Raw genomic sequence first — 18,668 nt, 5'->3', positions numbered from 1 at the left:
TGACTGCGGGCGCCATGTTGCTTGAGCAGAACGGGGGGAGGTGGCGTCGGTGGTGATCGCTCCGAGTCGTCTTCTCCCTCCTCCTCCTCCTCCCCCCCTTTCCCCTTACCCACCTGCTCACCCTCTTTCCTTCCTTCCCTTCCCCCACCTCGCCCTCCCGGGGGCTGCGGCGGAGCGGGCTGAGGGGGCAGCTGCGTGCTCCGGGAGGCGGCGCAGCATGAGTGTCGGCGGGGGGCGGGTGTGCGACCTGTCCCGCAGGAACCCCCAGGAAGACTTCGAGCTCATCCAGCGCATCGGCAGCGGCACCTACGGCGATGTCTACAAGGTGAGCGGTGGAGGGCGAGGGGGCTGCTTTCCTTCCTCCTTTCGCTCTTCAGCCTGCACGGCTCCTCCGCCCCGTCGTCGGGCAACCTCGCCGACTCTTTCTCCCGCCTCCCCTTCCTTCCTTCTTGGGAAAGGTGTTTTGGGGTCGCCCTTCCTCCGAATTTTGTAGCCTGGGTAACTTATTTCAACAGGATTTCCTCTCCCTTCCCCGTGATACTCTTTTCTTTTCCCCGGCCCTGTTCCACGATGGGTTTGACTCCCGTCTTCAAATCGGTCTCTCTTTATCTGAGCTGTCACTCTCTACGGTATTCCCTTCTAGGTTAATTTTCGGGGATGGGCATGGCCTTCCATACAGATTTCTTCCATCTGAGTTGGCATTGTGACACTACCAGCAACAAAAAAAGCCCTTAAAAAGCTTTTCCGCATGATTAACCTGGTAATTTAAGTTAATTGTAAGCAACCTGTACCTTCCACCTCTGGCCAACGAGGTCAGGCAAGGCGATAGTGGGAGACTAAACACAGATCATAAGAGCCAAGTAGTCAGTGTGAATCTTGGCCTCTAATCTGCTTCCCCAGGTGAACCAATTTGCAGGCCTTCCTCAGGTACACTGGTTTTTCATCAGTGCCCCTCAGATTCTTCCTGAGATCTCTGGTGGTACAGTATTAATTTTCACCCTAGTCATTTTTCTTTCATTCTCTCTTCTTCCAAAATCAATGTCATAATGTTTGTGGTTTTCCCCACAAGAAATGTATCACCTGATCATTGTTTTGACAGTCCCTGAAATAATTTGGTTCGAAAACGAATGCTGTGCCTAAATGATTTTCTTTCCTGCTAGAAATTGTCAATATATTTTCGAAAGCAGGACATCATAGGTTATTTGTAGCTCCCCTTCACTTTGACTCCCATTTTTAGAAAGGGATATTTTGGCTTCCGATCAGAAGTATTGTAAAGAGGCCTAATCCCAATCAAAAAAAATGCTCTTACAGTCCTTTAGCAAAGTAGGACAGTTCTTAAGACAGCAACGCAGTGAGAAATGGAAAGGACAACTTAAGAGTTATTTATATCACCTTGTAAATAAGTGGACTACATTTTTTCTTTTTTTTTAATGTAAAATAATTGAAGAGAACACAGTCCTGTCATTCTTCAGTATCTCAATTTGATAGAACAATGTTAGAGCATGCTTGTTATCCAAGTTATAGAGATAATACTCTAGGGTGTATGGTTACTGTATCATTCTTTTTGAGCATCTGTTTAGTCTTACCATTTTTTACCTGATCTTTCCAAGTAATGAAAAAAACTATTATGAGAAAGAATAGCAACAGAGAGATTACTAAATATATGTATTTAGGCTTTCATGTACGGATATAGTTTTAGATCTTTACTTACAGTGTGGCAGGAGGACAGCTGCTCAGACAACTTAGAAAAAAAAATCATGAATGGAGCCCATGACATTAAATAAGAGACTAAAACATGAATTTGAAATATGAGTCAGAAATAGTAGCCAGGGAAATTTGCAGTCTTTGTGTGGCATTTTTAAAGAGGATAAGAACAGTAGTAAACTTACAGAATTACAATAGCTTATTAAGGTGGTTTTAAGAATTTAAAACGTAACATAAAGCACTTCCGAGACGTCTCATCATTTTTAATTAAACTTTTAAATACTTCCATGATTTTAAGATTTGGCCTTCTCAGGTTTGTTCAACTAGCAAAGAGATTTTTAACTTAAAGCTGAAAGAAAAGTAAATATGAAACAATTGTTTAAATTTTCCTGCACCTAACTTTCCATTATCCTAAAACACAATTTCAGACTATAAAAAAATTGGCTAAAGTATTACTAGCTTAATTTCCAGCTAGCTATGATTTATTAACTTTATTAACTGATTTATTAATTTATTAACTTCATTGATTTCTGTTTTTCAATTAAGCCCTTGACTTTCAACCTTTATTGAAAAAAATATTTGCATCTTCTATAAATAAATTATTTTTAAAAAGGTGAATAGTCACAAAAGTGTGCATATAAAATATTGGCATAGATAAAGCAATAAATCAGAAATGCATGCTTAGGTAAATCACATTGAGATTATTTTAATATTTGTTTTCTTTTATATGCCGTAACCGAAAAGAAACAAGATTATGCAACTGGAGTTAGTCAAAAGAGTTTCTATAGTTGATTATACTTTCTTTAATCAACACAGTCTATGGTTAATTAATAAAACATTAATGCTCAGCAGGTGCCACAAAATGCTTGCCAGTGATAAAGGAAAACTTAATTTTGGCAACTAGCAAAGACCAGTTCAATAAATTCTAATATTAAAACCATAGTCATTTTTAAAAACAACACAGAGAGGCAAGTAATAGAAACTGATGCTGCTTTAAAAATATCCATATTATATCCTATACTGAGATGTCATAAATGCAAGGAAAGGGTTGGTATACAACCACATGAGTAATGGTTTGCAAGCATATTTGCATACAAACACTTTACTCAATACTGTTACTGCATTAAAAGAAAAAACTTTGCCTAGGCATCAAGTGTGTGTGTGTGTGTGTGTATTCCATGGAGCAAGTGGTATGAAAGCAGAGTTTTACTGGTTTCTGTAATTTGTTAATTAGGCAATTAACTGATATAAATGTTTCAAATCAATCAAAATGTTTCTTTGTTTGAGCTATGGCATCCACAGTGCCCAAAGATTTTCCGATTAGGGTATAACCAATTGTTTCTGTTTAAAAAGCCTGTACAATTGGGGTAATATTTTTTAAAATGTTGTGTTTAAATTTTTCATTTTTAGCATGATTTTAACGTATATTGTGTGATGGGTCACTTTAGATTGAGAATTTATTCCTGTATATTGCTATTGTTACTTTTGCATTAGCAGAACTGGTTGAAAGCTAGATTTCTGTGGGGAATTTTTTTTTTTTAAAAAAGTCTTATGTCTGGGAATAGTCATTCTTTTCATTCCATATTTATTGTGCTTCTGCGTTGCTGAGTCTGTTTTGCCTCATAGTTGCTTACAAATTTTTTTAAAAATAGTCTACATAACTCTGTAAAATTATTACAATATAATACAGCATGAAACAATAAAACATCCAGGGTCAGCAGTATAAACATTAAAGCATCCACAACAAACATTGTAACAACAAAACATCCACAATATCTACAGGTATTCCTCAGGTTATGATCGGAATTGGGACTGGAATTTCTGTCGCTAAGCAAAGCAGTCATTAAGCAAAGCAGCATATGACCTTGTCACTTAATGGCAGAGTCCCGATTGCACTTGTTAGGCTAAGATCGTGCTTGTATCAGGGACCAGCAACAGAATAGAAAATAGAATAGAATAGAATAGGAATAGGAATAGGAATAGGAATAGGAATAGGAATAGGAATAGGAATAGGAATAGGAATAGGAATAGGAATAGGAATAGAATAGAATTTTTTATTGGCCAAGTATGATTGGACACACAAGGAATTTGTCAGCAAGGGGCCACAGCAGGAGCAGTGGAGTGGCTTAGTAGCCGAAAGGGCTATGACGGAGGGAGATGGGCAGGTGGAGGGAGTTGAAGCAGAGTTAGTTTGCATGGGGCAGGAGATTGTAACCATGGGAAACTATGACCAGTCATAAGTACTGGCTGGTTGCCAAGCACTCAGATTTGGATTACATGACCTCAGGAGTGCTGCACGAGCTATAACTTTGAGGACCAATTGTAATTACCTTTCATTCAGCACTATTGCAATTTTGAACATTTGCTGAATGAATGGTCATAGCCCAAGGACTACAAGTAGTTCCATAAATTAAATTGATAATAATTAACTATAAACAGTCTCACAATGGACTTAATTGGTATCAGGGATACACCTCAGTCAGGCATTCAGATGGAAAGGTATGCATTTTAAGAAGAATTAAATTTTGTTCAGCATGTTTTATCTTAACTATAACTGTGTATATATTTGTATATGCAAAGGACGAGCAGCCTTACCCAGATTTTAAAATATCTTGGTAAGTTATCAATAGACTATTGATAATGCTATTTATTCCTTTACTGATAGCCTGCTGCTTGGAATCGAGTGAGAGGGGGAGGCAGAGAGTGAAAGATTTTAAAAAGAGAGAGAACTATTAACCTTATAGTTCTGGTCCACTCACTGCCTACTTAAATTACACTCACGATATGTGCCCCTTGACGGGTTACCTTTAAAGAAATAAGTCTTTGACAAAATAATAATAATAAAATGCTAGGTTTTATTCTTGTCTAAAATATGTGAAAAAATATGCAGTCCTTTTAAAATTGTTATACCCCAATCCCCATCAGACTTTCTTAGAATGGCATACAGTCAAAAATGGATGAAATATGTAGTCCAGGATTATCTGGAAGAAAACAGTTTTCCACTTTGTTTTAAAGCACAGGTCCTCAATCCCCTGGGGCACGGCCCACTGTCAGGCTGCAGCCCTTTTGGCTTGCCTGCCACTGGCACAGAACCATCCCCTCTCCACCCACCCAATGGTCCACAAAGCTGGAAAGGTTGGGGACCACTGTTCTAAAGCTTAAATATTTAAAAGCAGAGGGCATTAGCTTAAATAATGAAATTCAAATGCATCTGATTCTTACCCCTGCAATTCGATTTATGATTATTATCTCACAATATATTTGCATGTGATGCTGCAACTAAGCAAGTTTACTGTGAACATTTCACTTAGAGAAAATTATAGAAATTTTTTTTTGTTGATATATTATTCCAGTGGCTTTTTTCCCTCAATAGTTATAAACACTGTCAGAAATATGACAATTAAAACAGATCAATTTTTCATGCCTGGTGGCAAGGTGAAAAACCTCAACAATTTTAGATAATAGTTTATTTTAGGATTCCTTTATTAGAAGGATGGCAGATTAAGATTTGGAGGGGTACAGTGTCAAAAATAATCTCATGTAAAAAAAAAAAAAACTAAAAGCATGATACTGTCCTTAATTTAATTTAGCCTTCTGCCAGATCCAAAGTTTGGATCTCTTTCAATATAAGGATTTAAAACACTAGATTTTTGTCTGATTTGCCATAAATTTGAGGATTCAGATTAATTCAAAATTATTTGAATTAACTTATTATTTTAGTTGTTAATTCTTATCATTTTGGCTGCTTTCATCAACCTCTCATCAGATTCTAATATCAGTACTTAAAGTGCTAAACGGTTATGTGATAGTCTTTATAACTATAATTCGAATTACACAAATAATAATGGGATATTTTTCTTTTTAATATAGTATAAACTATGCTATTTTTGTGTTTGATAAATCTTTAATATATTCTTTTGTTTCCCTCTTTCTATTCCTTTTTTCTGTTTTTAACTCCTCAAAATATCTTTTTAAAAAAATTAAATGGATAAAGATCAACCCAATCAAGAGAGAATCAAATTCTGAAATGTTAATTATTTATTTAACAACTTTAGAAATTGCCCATTTCCCTGACAAAGAGAAATTTCAGAAATCTAAGTTGATTTCTCATTCTATAATATGGTTAAATCTCTCACAGAATTAATTTCCATGTTATGAAACTACTATAGAGTATATTTCAGAATTGTCCAAAAATATTAACTCAGAAGGAAGCTTATAAATCTCTCTCTCTCTCTCCTTCCCTCTCTTGCACACACTTACTAAATATTTTTTTTAAAAAATATGAAAACAAACATAAAATAATAAAAAGAAAAGCAAAAGAAATCAAAAAATAGTGCAAGAAAGAAAAAAATAAAATAGAAAGAAAAATGATACAAAGAAATAGCTTCTTATTCTCTTTATAACAGTTGTAAGTACATTTATAAGTTTATCACTTGCTCTATGATTACAACGTAGCTTTCTTTCTATATATTCTGTTTAATAATCAAAACCATAAATAATATGTTCATTTTCTCCTGTTTCATGCAAAAAGTCTATAAGGGATTTCCAGTCAGCATTAAAAGTACACGTAGGTAATCCTTGACTTACAACGGTTCATTTAGTGTCCGTTCAAAGTTACAACAGCACTGAAAAATATGACCATTTTTCACAGTTACAGCCTTTGCAGCATCCCCATGATCAAAATTGAGATGCTTGGCAACTGGTTCATACTTATGACTGTTGTTGTGTCCCAATGTCATGTGAACACCTTTTGCAACCTTTGGACAAGCAAAGTCAATGAGGAAGCCAGATTCACTTAATGACCAATTAACTTAACCAACTGCAGTAATTCACTTAACAACTGTGACAGGAAAGGTCATAAAATATCCTTTTTAGTGAGACATTAATAAATGTCTCACTAAACAACAGAATTTTGGGACTTCCGGTGGCTCCGCTCTCTCCGAAGGACGCCCTAAGGGTGCCCGCGCTGGGATTCTGTAAAAAGCCGGTGAAAACAGCGAATATCAGCTGTTCCCCGGCTGAAAGTACTTTCCCCAGGTAAAGGGGAAAGGAAAGAGCAGAGGAGGGATAGGTAGAACTCTCTAGAGGCCCCGCTTTCTTGATTTGAAAGCGGGGAACTCGAAGGGGAAAGTTCCCTGGAAATCCCTCTGCAGCAGCTCCAGACCCAGCGTGTCTCTGCTTTGGCAGAAAGAGAAGAGAGCGACCACTTCTGCTTCAAGTGATTCTTATGGATTTTTTTATAAGCAGACGGAACAAACAAAGGAGATCAGTCATTTAAATTGCAAGTATTAAATCTGACTTCTATTTTTTTTAAACTTTTTTTTTCTTTCATCTACAATCAACATAATGAAACAAAATGGTGTTTACTTGCTGAGAAAGTGAAAGTGAATGGAGACTTTATCTTATTGTGCTGGACTGTAAGTAGAACAGAGGCTTTTTTAGGTTGGTTTTTTACTTATTTTTAATTTTTTTTTCTCACCTGGATTTAGGTGGACTGTTGGATTATTTTAGTTTGTTTAAATATTTCATGAGGGGACTCTCAGCAAGAACTTTGCCATGAAGGTTCTTTCAGAAGAATGGATTCATGACTTTATACAGGATTATACAGAAAGAATGTACTTAATTATTCAAAAATACGAATTGATAAAAAATGGGGACGTTTTGGATGAGAGCTTGGAGGAAATTAACCAGTGTAATCAATATTTGGAAAATGGAATGGAGGAGATGCAAGCAAAAGTGGATAAAAATGAAGATATGATCGTGAATAAACAAGATGATATAAAGAGGGTCTTTTTAAAAAGTTTGGATGAAATGCCTGGATCTGTGTTACAAGAGGCTGCCTCCCGAACCGAAAAAATTCACAGGGTTAATGCTTTACAAGAGCTCTCTTCTCAGACTGATGGAATATATGGCAGTAACTTGTGGATTGTTGGACATAAGGAACTATTAGGAAATATTGTGATTGACTTTTCAAAAGGAGTAATGAAGGAAAGACAGAGACTAATGCATCAAAAAAAAATGCAAGAGACAAAAGTACTATCCTTGAAAGAAGCTTTTTTTGAAATATTAACAGATAAAAATATTAGCGTTCCTGAAAGACTATGTGAGAAAGATCTGGAAGAAATGGGTTGATTATATTTTCCACATCTATCATAAAAGACTAGATATTTGGATTTCTATTGGATTTTGACGAGGAAGGACTAAAGTTGAATAGATATTGTAATTTCCTGTATTGAAATTATATAATGTGTTGTACTGAATTGTAAATAGAATAGTCTCGAAAGATCTTATGTAAGAAAGACTTGGGGGGAAAATGGGGTGAGTATATGGTTTATAGAAGCTATAAGGGAGATATTCTTTGAATAGGATTGGATTTTTATGCATTAGCTGGTTTTCAATACTTTAGGATTAATCTGTTCTATTGACTTATATATTTTATTACTGTTAATTGTTAATTTTTTTGAAGGATTTTGGTTATGTAAGGAGGAAGTCAGAGCTAGAGAGGGAAAATTGGTATAATAGTTTTGGGGGAAAATTTTTTTTTTAGCATATGTTTGTTTTATTTTTAACTATAACTTGTGTTTGTTCCGGGAAGTCAAGGGGGGAGGGGGGAGGGGGTTTGTGAAGGGAGGGGGGAGGGGGCTGGGGGGAAAGGGGAAAAAAATTTTTTGTAAAACTTTTTGAATTAAAAAAAAATAATAAACAACAGAATTTTGGGGCTCAATTGTGGTCTAAGTCGAGGATTACCTATATTATCTTTTCTCTGATCAAAGAAGTCAATTTAGCCATCTCAGGAAATTCCATTGTTTTCACCTACCATTACTCCATTGTGGGGGTAATGCTGAATCTTTCCATCTTGGTGCATGCAATAATCTCACTACAATTATCATGTATGAAAACAAAATTCTATAACTTTTTCCAATTGTTGTCCATCATTCTCAAAAAAAAAAACCTTTGGTTTCAATTGTATATTAATATTTAAGATTCTGTGAATCGTATGTATTTGGATCCAAAATTTTATAGCCTTTTTTCATGTGCACCAAACATGATAAAATGTCCCTTCATGTTCATATTTCCAGTATAAATTTGAATTGCTTATATAGATGCTATATACAATTTCTCTGGTGGCAAATACCAATGATATATCATAACAATTCTTTCAAGGTTATAACAGTGCAATTTTCAATCTTTTCAGCTACACATTTTCCTATTGTTTCATCTGTATATTATAATAGAACATTTAACTATTTTACTTGTTCTTCTGTTTCATGTTCAGTAAATGTTTATACATTTCAGCAACTACATGTTCATCATTTGTACACAATTCTGTTTCAAACTCAGTCATAGAATGTTCAAAATAGTTTTGTGTACTTTATAAATATTTCTAATAATTATAAATAAACAAACCATTAAGTTTAGTATTCTTCTGCCATCAGTTCTTCTCCTGATTTTATTTTACATTCACCTTGGCAGACGCTAGCATTTTGTGTTTGTTTAATATTTCCTGTCTATATTATGCTTCTTGTGCTGAGAATTAGAGAAGTATTTCTGAGCACAATCTGAGTTTGTATCTATTCCATATTCAAAATATGTCTAACATAATGGTTTTTTAAATCCACTTTTACCTTTCTCATATCACAAATATCCATTTCACCCAATCTCAGGTCATGTCCTTCTAATTTCAAAAGCCTTCTTTTTCTCCCTCTTTCATCCTATCCAAACAAGCTTCAAGCTGCCAAATATAGTTACAGATCAGGTAAACCCAGTCCTCCTCCTCTTCCTCTGCATCTTGTAGCACCATATATTTAACGTGTTTTTCCCTTGCTATATTTAGATATATCATTCTGCCACTCTTTAAATGTTGTATCAGTTGTCAGAACAGGTATTATCTGAAACAAAAACATCGTTCTAGGTTCTAGTTTGATTTTCTATTTTTGTGTTTCTGTTAACATCTTCATCTTCTGTTTATTCTTAAAACCTGCTACGACATCAGATTCCTTTAATTTGCCTATTAAATAAATAAATAATACATAATAATATTTCAGTTTCCTTTAAAAGATCTTTCAGAACCAACACCAAGTCACTTGCAAAAGCCCTTAACTTATACATTTTTAAAATATTTACTCGCACAATCCTCTCATTTTGCCTTATGTCTCTTCAATATTCCTAGAATTAAAATAAACAAGAGACAGAACAGTGTGCATCCCTTCTTATTCCTTTTTGTATGTCATAGGGTTTTATTAAATCTTCATTAAGAATTATTGTGCTTTCTGGGAAGTGAATGTAGATCTTACCTATTTTATCAAATGCTCTCCCAAGTTTCATTGATGAAAATTTACTGGGAGTAAGTGCTATTAAACGGCTATATTCTGAGTAGGTATGTATGGAATTGTGTTGTTATTACACTGCCTATATACCCGTGATGGCGAACCTATGGCACAGGTGGCACGCGTAGCCATATCAGTGGGCACACAAGCTCAGCTGATTTTCGGGCATTCTGGACCCACTAGAAGTAGGGAAATAGACTGTTTCCTGCCCCCGGAGGGCCTGGTGGGGTGGGGAAGGCCCGTTTTTCTCTATCACCTGGCTCCAAAGCCTCACTATGAGACTGGGGAGGGTGAAAACGACCTTCCCCACCCCCTGGAGACCCTCCGAAGGCCAGAAAAGGCCCATTTCCCAACTTCTAGTTGGACAGGAAGTGACATTTTTTACTGTCCCCAGTCTCCAAAGCTTCTCTAACCGTCCAACCGGAAGTTGGGAAATGGGCCGCTTCTGGCCTCCGGGGTGGGGGGAAGGCCATTTTTACCCTCCCCAGACTCCCCAGACTCAGAGAGACTCTGGAGCCAGGTGAGAGAGAAAAACGGGCCTACCGGGCCATTGCCCCACCCCCCTCCTGGCACGCAATGGCAAAAAGGTTAGCCATCACTACTATATACCATCCAGTTGAACAGTACAGCTAGGGAATTGATGAAATTAGCAAGATTTGTTCTCTTTGACCATATTTGTTAAGTTTATAACTTAATTTTCCACCAGCATGCTTAAAGCAGTTAAGAAGAATATCATTGCATGAAACTATTACAATGTAGAATTAATTATTTTTGAGGCAAAATTGAATTGCACTTTTTCTGTCTGTTTTGGCTTTTAAACTGAACTGTATGAATCCTTAATTCTGCTGTTGGCAGTTTTATTCAAAGGCAGAAATATTTGGTGGCAAATGGGACATAATTTCATCAAACTATTTTATAGATAGAGATAAAATATAGATAAAATAGGAAATTCCTTCTTGTTGCTAAAGAAAATCAAAAAGTGAGATTTACCTGAAGGACTCTTATATTTTATAATTTGTACAGTACTATACCACTATTATGATACAATTAATTATGATGTTTTGGTATTTTGTAGCCCATCTATTTCCGGAAGTCCCCATTGCATATGCTTAGGGATCTCTCTCTTTCTCTCCAAAGTCCTCATCACTACAAGTTGAACTCAGTTTGAAGATGTTTTTATCTTTTAAATAGAATTGCATATGACCAAGCAATTGATGTACTTATTTCTAATGTCTTCCTATCAGAATTTTGAAAATGGGTCAGTTTAAGTCTCTGGATTTGTGCTTTTAGAATACTCCTAAAACACAATTTAATTTACCCAATTTCTTTTTTTGAAAAAAAATAGGCTCGGAATGTTAACACAAGTGAACTGGCTGCAATTAAAGTAATAAAATTAGAACCAGGTAAGCAGTTTTTAATCTCAAGATTTCCATTTCCTGTATTTTTTTTATCATCATCTTATGTTTTCTTTCTTTTTAAATAATACAATGATCCAGTAGAATATAGGTAATTTTAGCTGTACATTTTCCTGAATAATTAAAAAATGCCTTTCTATCAGAATACTTGAGTAATATGTAACTAACCTCCATATCATGAAAGGGTAACGCTTAGGAAAGCAAAATAAGGTAGATGCATAAATGGACCTCCTTAAAAACTAGAATTAAAGTTGTTAATTCCACCTGAATTTGCATATTGGAAAAAATTGCTATTGAAATGTTAATCTTAGTGTGTGTGTGTGTGTGTGTATATTCCTATTACTACAGTTTTCCTTTGCATGTGTTATTGACTGTTTAATCTGGGATTCAAACATACTTTACTTTTATTTTTAATACCTTTTGTCAGATACTTTGAGTGCTGTTGGTAGCAAAGCAGGATTACATCTAAATAAAAATGGAAACACTTTGAAGAATTTCCTTTTCTATTTATCTAGATACACGCCCTATGAAGAATGTTTGAAACTATTTACCTTTTAAATAGCAGCTGGGGAAAGGTGAAATGAAAAATGATGTGGAATTTATGTGACGTAGAGAAAGTAAACAGGAATGCTTTATTTATTAGACTAACTAATAAGTATTAAGGTAATCACTGGTTAGTAGTCATGGTGGTTAAACTACAGCGCATTTCTGCAATCATAAATAGAAAGATGTTGCACTAAGAACATTGCATAGACATCCAATTAGCTAGTGAAAGAAATAATCGGGCTAGCTACTTGGTTGCTTTAATCATTCAAAAGTTTAGAATGTTTTGCTTTGGATTTTTTTAAAAATTAGAACTAAAAAAAACCCAGTAATAAGATTGGCATAATTTAACAATTTATTGTCAAACCAGGCAATTGTAGAATCAAATCCAATAGCATCTACTCTTTGTAGTATGTGCAAAGTTTGAAATAAGGTTGCACTACAATGTAACTGTATTAATTTCAGAAGATGGCCTAAGCAAAGATAGATGTAGGTAATGCTTTCACTGTATTTCAAGGTTCTTTATAAATTAACAGAATATCTAGAGACTAACACAGTCCGATATAGAACAGAGAGCAAACTGCCTACTTTAGTGTTCTCACTACCAAAGTAAACATATCTGGAAGCTGTAGACTTTGGAGCTAAATTAGAAAGTGTATATTATTGATTGCATAATTTCTGCACATCTCTTCAACTTTTGTTACACTGTTATACTGTATATACTATCTGCAGACTAGGTATTATTAGATGTTATCGAGATCATATATTTTTATTTACAACTAAAGATATTGTTTGTTGATTTACAGAAAACCTTGTAATGCAGTCAGAAATGTTGGTTACAAATGACAAAAATGAATATTTGAAGAATTTTCAGTAATTGCATTTGTAATATTTACCCAAAGCAAAACATTCTAAACTTTTGGATGATTAAAGCAACCAAGTAGCTAGCCCCATTATTTTTCTTTCACTAGGTTATTGGATGTCTATACTGGTTCATAGCTTCTGTTCCTGTTGTTTCACTCCCAGTGTAAATATGTACTGCCTTCCCCCAGTTCTGTATCCTTAAATGTAAGATGAACAATGTCATCACAATCTATTTTGGATAGCTTTGGTGTCACTTTCCCAATCCATAATAAAATAGGGATATATAGTAATTAATCCTTGATACAGGTGAAATCCAGCAGGTTCTGGAGAACTGGTAGTGGAAATTTTGAATAGTTCGGAGAAATTTGGAGAAAACAAAAATTTGATTAAATAAATTAAAAAAAAAACAGTAGCGGAAATTTTGAGTAGTTTGGCAAACCAGCAAATACCACCTCTGGCTGGCCCCAGAGTGGGGTGGGAATGGAGATTTTGTTGTATTTTTCCCCCAGCAGTGGGGAGGGAATGGGGATTTTGCAGTATCCTTCCCCTGCCACGTCCACCAAGCCACACCACACCCACCAAGCCATGCCCCCAGAACCGGTAGTAAAAAAAAATTAGATTTCACCACTGCCTTGATAGTAGGTATATCTGGTTTTCCTGTATAACATTGCAAAAAATAAAAAAAAATTGTTCTTTCTGTTGCTGGAAATTTATTCAATGGTTTCCTATGGTACTCTCTTATTAGTAACACCTAGAGTTCTGAAGGACCATATTCCTTGTTTTAAATTTAGTGGTGGGAGAATTTAGCACAGATCAGCCATTTCCAACAGTGGCAACATAACTAATAAATTTAAATCACCAAATCCTATTTGTAACTCTATATTTAAATGCCTAATATTGTTGTATTTAGCAAAATAATATCAACAGTTAATCTATGTTTTCCTGATGAGAGATGAGCCTGTTTCTTAGCAAAATATTGATAACTTGAATACTGGCATATTGGGTGATCATACTTTTTTACTGTTTTCTACTAATGTTAACTTTTTATTGTGTGATATCATGTACTTCAAAAATGGAGTGACATATGTAATTAAATATGGGGAAATAATTGATTTATTAAGGAATTGAAGTGCTTTTTATGTTAGTTGGTAATGAGGCATTCTTTCTATAAGCGTAAGCTAAAGATGCTTTTTTTCATAGGTGAAGATTTTGCTGTTGTGCAGCAGGAGATCATTATGATGAAAGATTGTAAACATCCAAACATTGTTGCTTATTTTGGCAGCTATCTCAGGTATAATGTTTAGAATAAGAATGTAAAGATTGTTCACTGTTTGCAAAAATAAGACCTAGTATGACCCTGGATTTCTAATTATCTGTGGCATTCTGTACTCCCTAGGAAGTTCATATTGTACTGCCTAATTTCAGTTAACACATCACTTCAGACTTCTTGCTTGTCCTGGGTCTATATGATTTTAATGTTTGTTCCAGAAAATAGCTGAGTAAGCTCTTATTCCCAACTTTGCAAATGCTCTGTCTTTTCCTTTTCCAACGACCTCATACTATTTTTCCTCACAGATTAAATAGTTTATTGTATTGTAGTCCTTGATTTAGGTTAGCAATTGGGACTGGAATTTACACTTGTAAAGAGTGACCATATTGCTTAGCGACAACAGTGAATAAGAAGGTGCATGAGAGGTGTCATGTGAGGTTGGGATGGGAGCACAGAGGTGCTGCACAGATTAGGAAGGGTGCGTGGGGATATGGGAGGGGCAGCATGAGCAGAGAGGGGCTGGAGGAGGGTATGCATGTAAGGAAGACTTATCCCAGCCACATGCGATTGTTCCTGCTGGCTTCTCCATTGGCTTTCTAGTGGTTACAACTGGTCATCACGGGACCTTTGGCAACTGGTCACATGTGTGAATGGGTTGCCAGCACCCATACTATTAGCACATGACTGCAGGATCCTGGGACAGCCAGAACTTTGAGGACTAATCGTAACGATTAGTTCAGCAGTATCCTAACTTGCTGATCAAATGATGGTAGGTCAAGAATTGTCTGTAATCAGTTATTACTGAAATTCCTCAATTAAATAAATCTTCTTATTATCCTATTCCGTATTCACTTTGTATTCCTGTAAAAACCTATAGTTATTTCATTTGATCGTAAGCGGCCCAGAGTTGCTGTATCAGTGAAATGGACAGCATAGAAAATTAATAAATAAATTAAAATAAAATATAGTCGATGTTTGCTGTTTCGATTTTTGTTTGTTTGTTTTTCCTGGTAAGGCCCCTTGGCCTGGAAGCAGAAAGATACCAGACAGATCTCTTACTACATTTGTGAAAAAATATTTTCTGTTGAATGCCCTCTACTATTACACATACAAGAATATTGTATGTATATGTATGAAAATGGAAGAGTCTTGCTTAATATAAAATGTAGGTTTTACACATAAAATGGTGACTTTTTAAATTACTAAATAATTAATGGAGTCACAACTCTTTAGTTTAACAGTTTTCCAGTTACATATTACAACTACATATATATTTTCTTTAAATGGAACAAATGAAATATTGTTGGCAGTAGATAGTCTGTCATTTTTTCCTCCTAGTCAAAGGGAAGAAAGTGGTGAGGATGATGGTGTCTGAGACCAAGTCTAGTTTGGGTTTATTTATTTCTTTTTTTTATTTATTTATATTTATATCCCGCCCTTCTCCGAAGACTCAGGGCGGCTTACAGTGTGTAAGGCAATAGTCTCATTCTATTTGTATATTTTTACAAAGTCAACTTATTGCCCCCCCCCCAACAATCTGGGTCCTCATTTTACCAACCTTATAAAGGATGGAAGGCTGAGTCAACCTTGGGCCGGGCTTGAACCTGCAGTAATTGCAGGCTGCTGTGTTTTAATAACAGGCTTCTACAGCCTGAGCTACCACGGCCCCAATTTCAGATTGTGGCATGAATTCCAATCAGTTTCAATTACTAAATTTCTAATTTAAAATGTTCAGTTGAAAAAAACATGTTATCTATGTTGTCTCACAATCAACCTCAGGAAATATAGGTTTGAAAATATGTTTATATTATGCTAAGATTTTAATTCCATACTTAATATTATCAACTCTCAATATAAACGTTTGTATTTTGTAATTGAATCATATAATTTTCCATTTAATTTATATTATTTTAAAGTATAAATATGGATGTCAAAACTCTGACAAATATTCAAGGCTTAGTTTTCCTCAAAATGTATTGCAAAATAATGAGATTTCATAGTTAAGATTGCATGAAATATTTATATGTATGCAAACTAATCTGATCTTGATTTTTAGACGTGATAAATTGTGGATTTGCATGGAGTTCTGTGGAGGTGGTTCATTACAGGACATTTACCATGGTAAGTTGGCAAATGTTATAGGGTTATTTTGGAAATATGTATTTTAAATATAATGGTTCTGTTCTTTCATTAATTTGATATTGAATGCATACGTAAAATAATACATTAACTCTTGTCCATGGGTACCACAAAATAATAAACTAAACATGTGAAATAATGTGAAACTTCATTAGTTTTAATTGCTGGAGATACAGGTCCTTCTGTCATAATTATTATTTTGAAAACTATATTATTTTATTATTTTATTATTAACTGAGATTTTAGAAACTAATTGTATAAAACAGGCTAGCTAGTAAGAGAGGCAAATACAGGGTATTTCCAGATAGCAATTAGCTGTTATGTGTCCCACCCTCTTTTTTTCCTCTTTAATCAGAATCACAGTGTGTATCATCTCAGATTCCCTTTCTGTAATCTTTCAGCAAACTTGGAGGTGAATAGATAACTGGAGGAGGGCAAATAGCGATCCATTCTTCAAACAGGAGAGATCTGGATAGTTACAAACTAATCAGCTTGATGTTAATCAAAAATTTGGACCAGATTATTAAGTTTGTGAGGATTTAGAGAAGAGTGCATTGTTTATCAAAAGCCAACCTGGAACAAAGTTAAATGTCAAACCAACCAGTTGTTTTGTTATTATTTTGATAAAGTAACCAATTTAGTTGACCAAGTGATTGGCATAGCTTGGCTTCAGCAGTGTTCAATAAAGTCTGCTATGAGGTCTAATAGAGAAGATATCAACAAGGGGGCTAGCATTGACTCTAGCATTGGTTGAATAATCATACTCATTGAAAGTATTAAGCTGGGAGGAAGAGTTGAGTGTGTAACACAGATCTATTCTAGACCCCATATTGTTCAAAATATTTATAAAACACTTGGATGAAGGGTTAGAAACTGTAGATAGTTGAGATTATGAAGAATTTAAAAACTTTAGACAAAAAACTGCAAGATAAATTTCAACAAGGACAAATGCAAAATTACATATGGATAGAAAAAAAATCAAAGGCATGAATATAGAATGAGAGACCATAACAGGGAGCAGTACATGAAAAAGAGTGCATCATAGTGAATCATAATTTGTACATGAGCCAACTGTGTGATCCAACTGCCAAAACAGCATATGCAATCCGTAGATTGAAAAATAAATATACAGTGTCAATATTAAGGCAAGGCATAGTTTCTCCCTATTGTGTTGATAAGGCCACATCCTGAATATTGTATTCAATTCTGGTGACTCAAGGTTCTTTCAGAAAGGAGCCCTAAAATCAAGCAAACAAGCATTAAAGAACGTCTGCAAAGTGGTTTCTTGTAGAAAGCTTACCATTGCAAAGGTATGCTTGAGTGGTGCCCCATCTCAGTTGGCTTCCTAGTTTGTTAGTTTATTTCATTGAAATAACAATGATCAAGAAATCATAAAATGTTAGGGATTAGGGAGAGTATTGAGTGGGAAAAGAAAGGGAAATAGAATAGAAACCCTGTTCAGAGGGAATGGCCAGTTAGAACTATACCAGAATATTCTGCAGGTTCCATTTGTAAAAATACAAATCATAAATTAAAAGCCCTAAATATTTATATTATTTATTTACCAAATTTATGTGTCACCCACCTCACCAAAGCTACTGTAGGCAGTTTACAAACATTCAATTAAAATACACTATGAAACATTAAAACAATAAACAGGGATCTTAAATTTAAAATTCAGTTAAAAGAAAATTGACCAGGATGGAGCAAAGTGTACAGGGAGGAGATGGGGTGTTAACACTTTGAATGGGCCTGGAAGCTAACTGGTAGCCATTGCAGCTCACAGAACAGCATTGTAACATGAGCCAACTTTGGGGTCCCAAGAATTGCCCCGCTCAGCTGCATTCTGCACCAGCTGAAGCTTCCAGATACTCTTTAAGGATAGCCCCATATAGAATACATTGCAGTAGTCCAGGCGTAGAACATAGAAAATAGATGGCAGTTCAAACATTACATGATTTATCTTACAAATATAATTTTTAAAGTAAAACTACCTCTGCTAATCAGACATTGTAGCAGGCTTGGATTAATTTATAAATAGCACAGTAGAAGGAGATTTAATCCTTGTGGCATCAATATGAGTTCCAGATTAATTTTTTTATTCTATATTTTTCTTGGGTTTTTAGCAATACTCAAATATAGAAGTTTTCTTCTGTGACATTTATTTCAAGTTCAGAATATGAGCAGTGGATATATGTACATAAATACAAGCAAGAAATTTGAGTTTTTCAAAGTTAGCAATGAAAATATAGTAGATATTCTATCTAATTTGGATGGATTCTCTTTTAGTGACTGGACCACTTTCAGAGCAGCAGATTGCTTATGTAAGCAGAGAGACACTGCAGGTAAAGAAATTGTTACAATGTTGGCTTTTAGGATAGAAAAAAGATACCAGACATTTCTATT

The 18,668-nt window shown here is 35.1% G+C and overlaps 1 protein-coding gene across 2 annotated transcripts in view; it reads left to right on the top strand.

Annotated features, from left to right (window-relative positions):
• Nucleotides 1-22: 22 nt before the first annotated feature.
• The window catches only part of MAP4K3 (mitogen-activated protein kinase kinase kinase kinase 3), a 65,014-nt gene continuing 46,368 nt past the window's right edge, over nt 23-18,668 (top strand). Inside the window, exons 1-5 of one of the 2 annotated variants that reach the window (XM_058165074.1) lie at nt 23-325; nt 11,377-11,434; nt 14,054-14,144; nt 16,180-16,244; nt 18,552-18,607. In XM_058165074.1, coding sequence (XP_058021057.1) covers nt 218-325; nt 11,377-11,434; nt 14,054-14,144; nt 16,180-16,244; nt 18,552-18,607 — 378 coding nt within the window. In that variant the 5' untranslated portion in view covers nt 23-217. The remainder of the gene's footprint in view (nt 326-11,376; nt 11,435-14,053; nt 14,145-16,179; nt 16,245-18,551; nt 18,608-18,668) is intronic. The other variant, XM_058165075.1, reaches the window with a different exon arrangement.

The sequence above is a fragment of the Ahaetulla prasina genome, chromosome 1 (assembly GCF_028640845.1).
Source record: "Ahaetulla prasina isolate Xishuangbanna chromosome 1, ASM2864084v1, whole genome shotgun sequence".
NCBI classification, from domain to species: domain Eukaryota; kingdom Metazoa; phylum Chordata; class Lepidosauria; order Squamata; family Colubridae; genus Ahaetulla; species Ahaetulla prasina.
The sequence above is the reverse complement of the archived record's forward strand: the minus strand, read 5'-3'. Positions and strand labels throughout refer to the sequence as shown.